The 12708-nt window shown below is 41.4% G+C and overlaps 1 protein-coding gene across 4 annotated transcripts in view; it reads left to right on the forward strand.

Moving 5' to 3' along the window:
- The window catches only part of LOC307010258 (von Willebrand factor A domain-containing protein 5A-like), a 73684-nt gene that overhangs the window by 27779 nt on the left and 33197 nt on the right, over positions 1-12708 (forward strand). For all 4 annotated transcript variants that reach the window (XM_079634788.1, XM_079634786.1, XM_079634787.1 and 1 more), the window contains exons 8-13: positions 6303-6391; positions 6482-6626; positions 6706-6785; positions 6873-6987; positions 7067-7225; positions 10182-10285. In XM_079634788.1, the coding sequence (XP_079490914.1) occupies positions 6303-6391; positions 6482-6626; positions 6706-6785; positions 6873-6987; positions 7067-7225; positions 10182-10285 (692 nt within the window). The remainder of the gene's footprint in view (positions 1-6302; positions 6392-6481; positions 6627-6705; positions 6786-6872; positions 6988-7066; positions 7226-10181; positions 10286-12708) is intronic.

Raw genomic sequence — 12708 nt, forward strand, 5'->3', positions numbered from 1 at the left:
GAGTCTCTCTACTGTACTCACTGTACACGAGTCTCTTTACTGTACTCACTGTACACGAGTCTCTCTACTGTACCCACTGTACACGAGTCTCTCTACTGTACTCACTGTACACGAGTCTCTTTACTGTACTCACTGTACACGAGTCTCTTTACTGTACTCACTGTACACGAGTCTCTTTACTGTACCCACTGTACACGAGTCTCTTTACTGTACTTACTGTACACGAGTCTCTTTACTGTACTCACTGTACACGAGTCTCTCTACTGTACTCACTGTACACGAGTCTCTTTACTGTACCCACTGTACACGAGTCTCTTTACTGTACCCACTGTACACGAGTCTCTCTACTGTACTCACTGTACACGAGTCTCTTTACTGTACCCACTGTACACGAGTCTCTTTACTGTACTCACTATACACGAGTCTCTTTACTGTACTCACTGTACACGAGTCTCTTTACTGTACTCACTATACACGAGTCTCTTTACTGTACTCACTGTACACGAGTCTCTTTACTGTACTCACTGTACACGAGTCTCTTTACTGTACTCACTGTACACGAGTCTCTCTACTGTACTCACTGTACACGAGTCGCTTTACTGTACTCACTGTCTCTCTACTGTACTCACTGTACACGAGTCGCTTTACTGTACTCACTGTCTCTCTACTGTACTCACTGTACACGAGTCTCTCTACTGTACTCACTGTACACGAGTCTCTTTACTGTACTCACTGTACACGAGTCTCTCTACTGCACCCACTGTACACGAGTCTATCTACTGTACTCACTGTCTCTCTACTGTACTCACTGTCTCTCTACTGTACTCACTGTACACGAGTCGCTTTACTGTACTCACTGTCTCTCTACTGTACTCACTGTACACGAGTCTCTCTACTGTACTCACTGTACACGAGTCTCTTTACTGTACTCACTGTACACGAGTCTCTTTACTGTACTCACTGTACACGAGTCTCTCTACTGTACCCACTGTCTCTCTACTGTACTCACTGTACACGAGTCGCTTTACTGTACTCACTGTCTCTCTACTGTACTCACTGTACACGAGTCTCTCTACTGTACTCACTGTACACGAGTCTCTTTACTGTACTCACTGTACACGAGTCTCTCTACTGCACCCACTGTACACGAGTCTATCTACTGTACTCACTGTCTCTCTACTGTACTCACTGTCTCTCTACTGTACTCACTGTACACGAGTCGCTTTACTGTACTCACTGTCTCTCTACTGTACTCACTGTACACGAGTCTCTCTACTGTACTCACTGTACACGAGTCTCTTTACTGTACTCACTGTACACGAGTCTCTTTACTGTACCCACTGTACAAGAGTCTCTCTACTGTACTCACTGTACACGAGTCTCTTTACTGTACTCACTGTACACGAGTCTCTTTACTGTACTCACTGTACACGAGTCTCTCTACTGTACTCACTGTACACGAGTCTCTTTACTGTACTCACTGTCTCTCTACTGTACTCACTGTCTCTCTACTGTACTCACTGTACACGAGTCTCTCTACTGTACTCACTGTCTCTCTACTGTACTCACTGTCTCTCTACTGTACTCACTGTCTCTCTACTGTACTCACTGTCTCTCTACTGTACTCACTGTCTCTCTACTGTACTCACTGTCTCTCTACTGTACTCACTGTACACGAGTCTCTCTACTGTACTCACTGTCTCTCTACTGTACTCACTGTCTCTCTACTGTACTCACTGTACACGAGTCTCTCTACTGTCAGGGTCTCCGGGGGGCATTAAAAAGCATTAAAAGGATTTTGCGAAATAGCAAATAGCATTACATTAGTATTAAATGGATTATTAAAGTAACCTTAAAAAAGAAAGAAAAAAAGAAGGGTTAGCAAAGAAAAATACAGAGAAAACACCCCATGTGATTTAATCATTAAGGAATTGTTAGACCTTTTTCAAGGGCCATTTTTCTTCTCAATTTAGTTACAATTTTTTTTAATCTAAACCTTTTTCGTCTACTCAATTCATCATAATTGGCTGTCTGTTGAATTTTTACAGCTGATTGCAAGAATTTTTTTGCATCAGGAAAAAATTCACTAATCTCTATTGTTTTTCCAAAAGTCGCATCCAGGAAGTCATTAACCTCATTCACAGTATACAATTGGTCTTCACCAAATTGGGAAAGAATATCGGATGCCTCTGAAAACTTGTCATCATCCTCCGTGTCGACTTGCTCCTCAGCATCAGTTAACTGGGACAAACAAATCTGCCCAGTATTTTGTGCATCATTTGTAACAACCTTTGGTAACTTAGATCGAAGACCCTCTTCGTCTTCATCATCACCCTCGTTTACATCCACACACGGATTTCCTCTTTTCAGTAGACCTACCAACTAAACTACCATTTGGGTTTCCTTGCTTCTGATTGCTCGTCCCTTCATCTGCATTTTTGTCTTTATTTTTCCCATCAATTGTTATTGTGTTTGGTTCTTCACTGATCCCTGCATTTTCACCAATGTTTACACTAGAAATAACTTCAATATTATTATTTTCTAGATGTACTTTATTATGTGGGCAAGCGATCTTTTTATGTCCAACCTCTCCGCATTCGAAACATTTCAAATTTCCGGTACTCGCGTAAATCATGTACGGTTTACCTTCATGTTTGATTCGGAAAGAGATATCTAGCGTTTGTTGATCAAGAAACATAAACACCTGACGCCGAAAAGACAACACGTGTTTCAATGCTTCATTCCTACACCTCAAAGGAATCATTTTCACTTCGCTGGCCATTTTTCCAAACCTCAACAATTCTTTTTCAATGTCACTATTTAATATAAAGGGCGGCACGTTCGAAATCGTAACTCTAATAGATTGCGATACAAGCGGTGACACAACAGTAAACGCTCCATTCACCCAAACGCCGGTTTCAGTAAGTTCACTCACCAAACTTTCATCTTTAAGGAAAACCACCACGGCTTTGTTCATCCTTGACGCTGAGATTATATTTCCATATCCAATCTGTTCACCGACAGCGACAAGCACGTCTTCCACATTAGAATCCGCGTCAGGTACACATCTAACTCCATGGCGGAGCGAGAGTGAGGCTAGCCCCCACTCGGGTGAGCCTCCATCTCAGCCTCCGCCACGCAGCCGAAAAACTTCCGAGAACCGAAGCGTAATTGATACTCGAAATTAAGTTAATAAAAATATACACAAAGCAAAAGAAAACATAAAGGAAGAAAATACGAAAAAATAAACAAAAAGAAATTAGAAACAAAGTAGAAAAAAACTAATTCGCTCTTCTCACCCGTTTGTTGCTCCCATAACCCAAAACCCCCAGCATGCAGAGAGAGAGAGAGAGAGAGAGAGAGAGAGAGAGAGAGAGAGAGAAGAGGAGGTAAAGAGGAGGTAAAGAGAGAGAGAAAAGAGGAGGTAAAGAGAGAGAGAAAAGAGGAGGTAAAGAGAGAGAGAAAAGAGGAGGTAAAGAGAGAGAGAAAAGAGGAGGTAAAGAGAGAGAGAAAAGAGGAGGTAAAGAGAGAGAGAAAAGAGGAGGTAAAGAGAGAGAGAGAGATCGGCCCCTGTGCCTTCAGGAGCTCCACATGCTCTCTGTCGGACACAATATGTATGTTAGTGTGATAAACACACTGAACCGGCTAAATTGCCGTGATGTGGAGGTGACGTGGGTAATTTTGTAAAGCAGGAACAACAAGAATAAAACTAGACCTGAAAAATGGGAAAATGCAAAATTCCAACAGAAGTTGATATTTCACGCAATTAACGCAGCATCTGTTAATTTTTTTCATCCTTTGGCTAGCTTTATATTATATTATCCCGCTCTTATTCATGCAAATGCTTTGAACCTGAACTTGGCTTGAACAACTAGTAACACGCACAATTATGCCAAAATGTCCCGTTTGTCGAGTATCCTCATAAGAGCAGTCTTAAATGAGTTAGTCTTAAATGAGTTAGTCTTAAATGAGTTAGTCTTAAATGAGTTAGTCTTGAATGAGTTAGTCTTGAATGAGTTAGTCTTGAATGAGTTAGTCTTGAATGAGTTAGTCTTGAATGAGTTAGTCTTGAATGAGTTAGTCTTGAATGAGTTAGTCTTGAATGAGTTAGTCTTGAATGAGTTAGTCTTAAATGAGTTAGTCTTAAATGAGTTAGGGTTAAATGAGTTAGGGTTAAATGAGTTAGTCTTGAATGAGTTAGTCTTAAATGAGTTAGTCTTAAATGAGTTCGTCTTAAATGAGTTAGTCTTAAATGGGTTAGTCTTAAATGAGTTAGTCTTAAATGAGTTAGTCTTAAATGGGTTAGTCTTAAATGGGTTAGTCTTAAATGGGTTAGTCTTAAATGAGTTAGTCTTAAATGGGTTAGTCTTAAATGAGTTAGTCTTGAATGAGTTAGTCTTGAATGAGTTAGTCTTAAATGAGTTGGTCTTAAATGAGTTGGTCTTAAATGAGTTGGTCTTAAATGAGTTGGTCTTAAATGAGTTGGTCTTAAATGAGTTGGTCTTAAATGAGTTAGGGTTAAATGAGTTAGTCTTGAATGAGTTAGTCTTAAATGAGTTGGTCTTAAATGAGTTGGTCTTAAATGAGTTGGTCTTAAATGAGTTAGTCTTAAATGAGTTGGTCTTAAATGAGTTGGTCTTAAATGAGTTGGGGTTAAATGAGTTGGTCTTAAATTAGTTGGTCTTAAATGAAAGTAAAGAGTTGTGAGAGAATGAGATGCGTGTGAGATCTCTGCCAGCAGCGGCTGATCTTAAAGGGACAGCAGCCACTAATTCTGTCATTAAAAAAAAAAGATAGCTTTCAATTACACTGTAATGTTGAATGGCTATAATTAATGGGTAAAATTAGGGGGGGGGGGGGGGGAATCATTTTTATCCAGACATTAATAGCTGTATTAGTATCAGTGATACTGGCCTTCATTCATAAAAAGATGCCAAGTATTTAAAATATACTGTCTTTATGTTGTTTCTACATTAATTTGGAGATTAACTGCGAAATTATTACATTAAAAGATAAACTATATATAAACCTACAAAAATTTAGAAAGTGTACAAATATTTTTTTTCATTGACTGACAGCACACATAAAAAAAACAAAAAAACAAAAACAAAACATATATATATATACAGAGGTGCTGGTCATATAATTAGAATATCATCAAAAAGTTGATTTATTTCAAGAATTCAACTTAACAGGTGAAACTAATATATTATATAGACTCATTACATGCAAAGTGAGATATTTCAAGCCTTTATTTGTTATAATATGGTTAAGATGAGTATGGCTTACAGCTTATGAAACCCACAAAATCAAAATCCCAGAAAATGAGCAGATCCTGCTGGGAAATGAAGGAAGCATGAAGTGCTCTGGACATGTCCGGGTAGACGGCGGCGCTGACTCTGGATTTAATAAAGCACAGTGGACCAAAGTTCTCTTCTCTGATCAGAGCAAATTTTGCATCTCATTTGTAAACCGCGGTCCCAGAGTCTGGAGGAAGAGAGGAGAGGCACAGAATCCACATCGCTTGAAGTCCAGTGTGAAGTTCCCACAGTCAGTGATGGTTTGGGGTGCATGTCATCGGCTGGAGTTGGTCCACTGTGTTCTCTGAGGTCAAAGGTCAACGCAGCCGTCTACCAGGAAGTTTTAGAGCACTTCATGCTTCTGCTGCTGACCAACTTTATGGAGATGCAGATTTTATTCTCCAACAGGACTTGCACCTGCACACAGTGCCAAAGCTACCAGTACCTGGTGTAAGGACCATGGTATCCCTGTTCTTAATTGGCCAGCAAACTCGCCTGACCTGACGGGGTGGGCCGGGCCGTGTTCGGACAGATATTTAGAAATGATTCGGGTCGGGCTCGGTCACATCAGCATGATAAGGCATTAAACATTTAAAATTTAAAACAGCTTATTATGCAGGTAGCCGATGTGCCTGATGCTTTCACTTGATGCAAACGTTCGTTTTTGTGATTACAATACATGTAAAATATTACCATAACATCTGTCTTTCTGTGTGCGGAAATTTATGTAGCCGCGACAACGAAACGCGTGCATGCGCGCCTGTGTTAAGAGCCTTGTTGCTCCGCGCGCTGAGGCGCTCATCTGTGGACTTTTCCGAACGCCTTCCTACAGTGGGCTTTCCACATAAACAAACGGACATGTGTCATTAGTATGAGAAAAAATGGGATTTTAACTGTCGGGCTCGGACATAAATATCTTAATGCCTGTCGGGCTCGGTTACTGCTCTGTCGACGGAGGAATTCGTCCCGATCCGCACTCTAACACACACACTGTCTCTGTAGGACACGCTGCTGCTGCTGCTGAAGAGTCTTCCCATGGGATGCTACTTCAACATCTATGGATTCGGCTCTCACTTCGAGTCCTTCTTCCCGTCAGTAAACACACGTTAGCTGTTCTTCAGGAATGATCTCATGCTGGTGAGCGGTGGGTTAGTGAGAGACTGTGGTGTGTGTCGTTGCAGTCAGAGTGTTGTGTACAGCGAGGACACGATGGAAGAGGCTCTGAAGAGAGTAAAGAACATGAAGGCAGACATGGGCGGCACGGAGATCCTTCAGGCTCTGAAACACATCTACAGTCAGAGCTGTTACCCGGATCACCCCCGACAGGTACACACACACACTCACTCATTCTTCAACATGCTTCTGAACACTGCGGAGTGTGTTTCTGAGCCGGGTTCTCTCTCAGCTGTTCATCTTCACTGATGGAGAGGTGTGGAACACTAAGGAGGTGCTGGACCTGGTGAAAAGTCATGTTAACTCTCACAGGTGTGCGCTCACGTCTCAGTCCTCCTTTACTGATATCACCGGCTTCACTTCAGGTTCACTTCATGTCAGACGGTCATGTGTCCTCAGGTGTTTCTCCTTCGGGATTGGTGAGGGTGCGAGTACGGCTCTCATCACGGGAATGGCCAGAGAAGGTTCTGGTCAGGCTCAGTTCATCACAGGCACTGACCGCATGCAGCCCAAAGTAAGTTCTGCTCTGGATAGAATCAGTACGAGATGTCCAGGGTTTGTATTCACCACTCTCTCTCGTTCTTCTCCGTCAGGTGATGCAGTCGCTCCGGTTTGCTCTCCAGCCGGCTGTGGATAATATCTCTGTGGACTGGAACGTTCCCGAGGGCGTTACGGTGGACATGCTGTCTCCACCCATCAGTGCCCTGTTCCAGGGTCAGAGGGCGCTCATCTACGCTCAGCTGAAAGGACAGGTCAAAGCTTTTTAATGGGGTCCTATAACGCCGTTTTACAAAGTCTTGATTTTGTTTTTGAGTGTACTAGAATATACTTTCATGCTTGATTGTTCTAAAAAAACATTATTTTTCGCATATTTTACATTACAGCTCCTCTCTCAGTCTGTCCCGAACGCGTTGTTTAGTTCCGGTTTCGATGAAGTCCCTCTTTTCGAAATACAAAATGTGCTGTGATTGGTTAGCTGGCCCAGTGCGTTGTAATTGGCATCGCTTGGTGTGTGTTTGGAAAATGTCCTGCCCCTCCATAACCAAGAGTTCATTGTGGTTCTGGAAGCTGTTCTTCATAAAGTGTGCAGCACACAGTGTTTAAAATAAAATTTGACCCATTCTAAGTTCGTCAGAAGGTCAAGTCATCTACATTTATATAGCGCTTTTAACAATGTAGATTGTTTCAAAGCTGCTTTACAGAGATAAACGTATAATTTAAGGTAACAGATTGTTTTGGCTTTATAGCGGTTCTTGAATAAAGATATTTTCCAGCTAAAGTTAGTTTTGATTGATTCACTTCCGTCGCACGGATCATTAGTTATTAAATTAGGGGCCGCTAAGACGACAGCGTTCTCTCTACACAGACTTTACACTGAACCGGTGAGAAACACTGATGGCGCTCACGTGCGCATCAAGAATTAATTCTATAGTTATGTGCGTTTGAATATATGTGCGCATGTTTGTAATTCTCTACAAACCAAGCCTATACAAACTACTTGTCCTGCCTATAAATTTGATACAGAATTTTATTTTATTTCATCACTACGGGGGAGATACGTGAATTTTCCACAATGCTTTATCTGTAGAGTGGTAAAGGGATCCTCCATAGGGAGAGGGTAGTTACTAGCTTCTCCCTACTTTAGAAGGTCAAACAAATTATGTTTTATTAACAAAGTTCGGGAGGAGCACGTTCAAATGATCTATCCAATCAATTCGTCATCAGCAATTATCACGTCTATCCTATCAGCATGAGAGGAGGCCTATATGCAGTTGCAATCAAAATGATTGAACCTCCATTTCAAATCACATTTTGGGTGAAATGTACAGACTTCCAGCTGTTAGCAATGAACAAATCAAACAAAAGTAATTAAAAATAACTCAATGCAACAAATGTTTCAAGTGGTTTCCCCAAATCCAACTGAAAGTGCCACTTTTAATGAGTTCTGCAGTTTCAAAATGATTCGCCCCTTCATGGCAAGCGTCTTTAGTCCTCAGTAGAACAGCTTTTGCTGTCCTGATCTGCTGTAGACGAGACGTATAAGCGACGGCAGCTTCTGTCTCTGAGGAGTCTGAGCCGTTCCTCATGAGCAATCTCCAGTTCAGGAATATTCTTGGCCTTCTTCAAATCCCACCAGAGGTTTTCTGTGACTGTGCTGCCGCTGTGTCTCCAGGACTTCTTCTGCCGCCAAGCCTCGCTGGAATCTGAGGTATGCTGGGGATCGTTGTCCTGTTGAAGACCCAAGCTTCAGCTTCGGCACGTTTTCTCCTATCTCCTGATTCTTCAGTGGATCATCTCTCCTTCCTCACGCTGCAGGTTTCCGGAGCCGGAGGATATAAAGCCGCCGCAGAGCATCACGATCTCCACATGCTGAACTGTAGACAGAGCTCTTCACAGCTCACGCTTCGGTCTTCTGGCATGCGTTTAGTACGCGCTTTACTCTGCAGCTGAAACCTCAGTGCCTGTGGCCACCAAGTCTTGCTGAAGGTCTTCTGCAGTCACTCCAGGGTTCCTCTGAACCGGCCTTCTCAGAAATCTGGTTGCAGTCGTTGACCGCTTCCCTTTTCTGCCCCGTCCAGGTAGTGTAACCACTGTTCCTTTAGCTTTAAACCTACGAACTATGCGTCCAACGGTGTCTACAGGAACATTTAGTGGCTTCGCTATCTTTCTGTACCCTGTTCCTTGTTTGTGAAGGGTGATGATATCTTCTCTTAACCTTTTGGACCATTCTTTTGCCTTAGCCATATTTCTAACGTGACACTCAACAAACCTCGCCAGTTCAGATACTTCATGTGTTCTAGCTCAAGCACACCTGGAGCAACTAATGAAGCCCTTGATGAGTGAGACGACGCCGGTTCTGCAGATCTGTGCTGTTGTGAGGGATTCTATTCAGGGGGTTGATTCATTTTGAGACTGCAGAAGTCAATACAAGTTGCATTTTCAGTTGAATTTACGGAAACCACTTGAAACACCATTTGTTGTGTTGAGCTATTTCAATTACTTTTGTTTGATTTGTTTATTGTAAACAACTGAAAGTCTGTAAATTTAGCCAATAAACCTGATTTGCAATGAGGGTTGAATAATTTCGATTTCAACTGTATATACACAGTCGACTCACCGACATTCCTCCACAGTTCTCAGACTCTGGGATCGGGCGAACACCGAGGGCTCAGAGCCTCTCCTCGGACAGACGCCAGATACTCTTCTCTTTGACAGCAGCAGCTCGTCCAGGCCTCGTCCGTTTTCTGCGTATTCCAAAGGCGATTTAAATGAGGAACATTATGACTTCATAAAGCCCGGGAAAATCGCGGTGGATTCCAAACAAGCCACTCGATGTAGATCTTGGAAAGTGGAGTTTGTTCAATAAAATATCTCTCTTTGGAGTGGACTTTGAGCTTTGAAACCTTGCAGATCTTGTTTATGCTCAAACTGCAACATTACACACTAACTAAAGTTGAAAAAGTGAAAAGGCATATTAGGACCCAATGGTTTTATTTAAAGGGCTACTGGAGACCAGAGCCACACTGTTTAAACCAAGGCCTCCTTTAACCGAGGGTAAAATACAACATGTTAATCAGTTGTGTGGTTCTGTGTTTAAGGAAAATTGCTGCGTTGTGTGTGACACAAAACTGGCCCTTGTAAGGAAGTAGTTGAAGAGTGTAAAATCATCAGATGCTCATGTTACTTTCTGTGTCTCCCTCGTCATAGAGTTCAGGAAAAACAGAAGGAGCAGTAACTGTGAAATACAGGCTGAAAGATCAACCAGTGACTAACCAGCTCCAGTTTACTCTTAAACCAACGGAAGACACAGGGTGGGTAACTCTCTCTCTCTCTCTCTCTCTCTCTCTCTCACACACACACACACACACACACACACACACACACACACACACGATTTCTTTATTTGAATCCACCAATCAAATTTCTTACAGAAAGGATTCAAATATTCTCAGAGATAACACAGCTTTGGCATTCAAGGGGACATAAAGCATCGCTTACGCCACACAGCAACACTCGTGAGTGTTTATGCATAGGCATATTGATTGGAAATATGTCTTGAACAGAACTGGCAATGAGATCTACTATACGGTCAAACCTGGGTGTGATCTTCGCTGTGGTAAAGGGTAGCTTTTTTCAACTGAGGGGTATCGCCAAACTGAAAGGCTTCTTGTCCTTTAAAGATATGGAAACTGTGATCCATGCATTTGTCTCGTCCAGACTGGATTATTGTAATCCGTTATATTTGGGGCTGTTCGCTTTCACGTCTGCAGCATCCAGACTGCTGACTGGCACCAGGAACCTTCCAATATCTCTCCTGTGGAGTACAGGGAGCAATACAAGGTCCTCCTAATAGTCTTTAAAGGCTTACACGGCTAGCCCCGGTATACATCTCTGAGCATTACAGCATCAGTGTGCAGCCAGACCACTAAGATCCTCGCAAAGCTTGCTTTTAAAGGTTCCAAAATCACGGTTGAAAACAAAGGGAGATCGAGCCTCTTCGGTGGCAGCACCGAGTCTTTGGAATAATCTCCCTGTATATCTAATCCTGCGACTCTATTGAGGGTTTTAAATCGATGTTGAAGACTTATTTATTTTCTGCTGCTTTTAACTGTTCTTAGTTACATGTCTTGTGTCGTTTGGTGTTTGTGTAATGCTGCTGAAATGAGTCTGTAAAGCACTTTGGTCAACCCGTGTTGTTTTTAAATGTGCTTTAGAAATAAATTATTGATATTGATTGATTATATCACGATATTTCAAGAATATTTGCGATAATGATATTTATGACGATATAGACTTTTAAAAAAAGAAAATTCTTACGTTTCTCTCACCTAAATGTTTGCTCAATCATTGCGTTTTTACAATGGGGTAACTTTGTTGTTAAGAGTTTACACAACACAAGGAAGCTTGATTGACGTTCAGAGCTTCAACATTCCAAAACTTTCGCGCCGACAGCTGAGAAAACATGAGCTGCGTCCGAAATCGAATACTTCCATACTATAGTTAGGGGTGGGCGATATGGCAAAAATATCATATCACGATTTTTTTCAGGAAAATCACGATTCACGATTTTATCACGATTCCTTTTCATGTTGGTTTTACTATTTTGCAAGTGACTGAGCATCACAGCCAAACTAATGTCCCTATTTTAAAAACAAAGCCTTAGGTAACAAAATATAAAATAAAAAGAATGGCAGACATTTAGCCCAAAGTGGTGAAGATAAAAAATATTTGTCATTTTCTTTGTTATTAAAAATTAAGAACAAAGATACACATACACAACTTAATATACAAATGAAATAAACAGTGCTTTATTTTTTCAGCTACAGTAGGTGTATTTAACAGCATTGAAGAAATTAATTAAATGAACAAATATGAAAATAAAACACAACATAGACTTCACTGTATAAATTTTACATTGATTCTTATTAAAGCTACTATTAAAGTTCTCAGTCAAGAGTGAGTGAGATGCTCTTTGTATTTTGTTGTTTTATTAACAGGGATAGTTCTCCCAAAAATGTAAATTCTCTCAAGCCGTTTTAAACCCGAATAAGTCTCCCTCTTCTGTTGAAAATAAAAGTTATTTGGAGGAATGTGGGTAACCAAACAGTTGATGTACCCCAGAGACTTCCATAATAGTTTTTTTCCTACTATGGTAGTAAATGGGGACCAGCAACCGCCCGGTTAGCCACACTCCTCAAAATATCTTCTTTTGTGTTCAGCACAAGAAAGAAATTAATACAGGTTTGGAACAACATTAGAGAGTGAGTAAATAATGACAGAATTTTTATTTCATGGGTAACTGTCCCTTTAAGGACAAGCGGCAGCATGTTTACTATTAGGGCTACTGTCACTTTAAGATCTGTGCGCGACGAGTCTACACGCATTTGACAAGCAGATTTTTTCTTAATTTTTTCTATTTTTCTTTCACTTTAGACATAACCAACTTTGTTTATGTAAACCTTGTGTGTATTTGACAGTATTAGCGCAATAAGACTCGAAAGATAACTTAGTCCAGTAACAGGCGCTGTTAGACAGGCTTTTAGTGCATGTGCACGTCGGGTGTTTGCATTTAGAAAAGCGCTCGTTAGAACAGCGCATCAACAGCGAATGACATGTTTAACCGGCAAGGCTTTAAAGCTCATGCAAATAATGAACTTTAGTGAACTGCAGTGTCCCGTTCCTCTGCATTTCATGAGGATATACGTCGCGCTGTACAGTATGTTGAGACGGAGGC

The sequence above is a fragment of the Phoxinus phoxinus genome (genome assembly GCF_949152265.1).
Source record: "Phoxinus phoxinus genome assembly, chromosome: 14".
Lineage (NCBI taxonomy): Eukaryota > Metazoa > Chordata > Actinopteri > Cypriniformes > Leuciscidae > Phoxinus > Phoxinus phoxinus.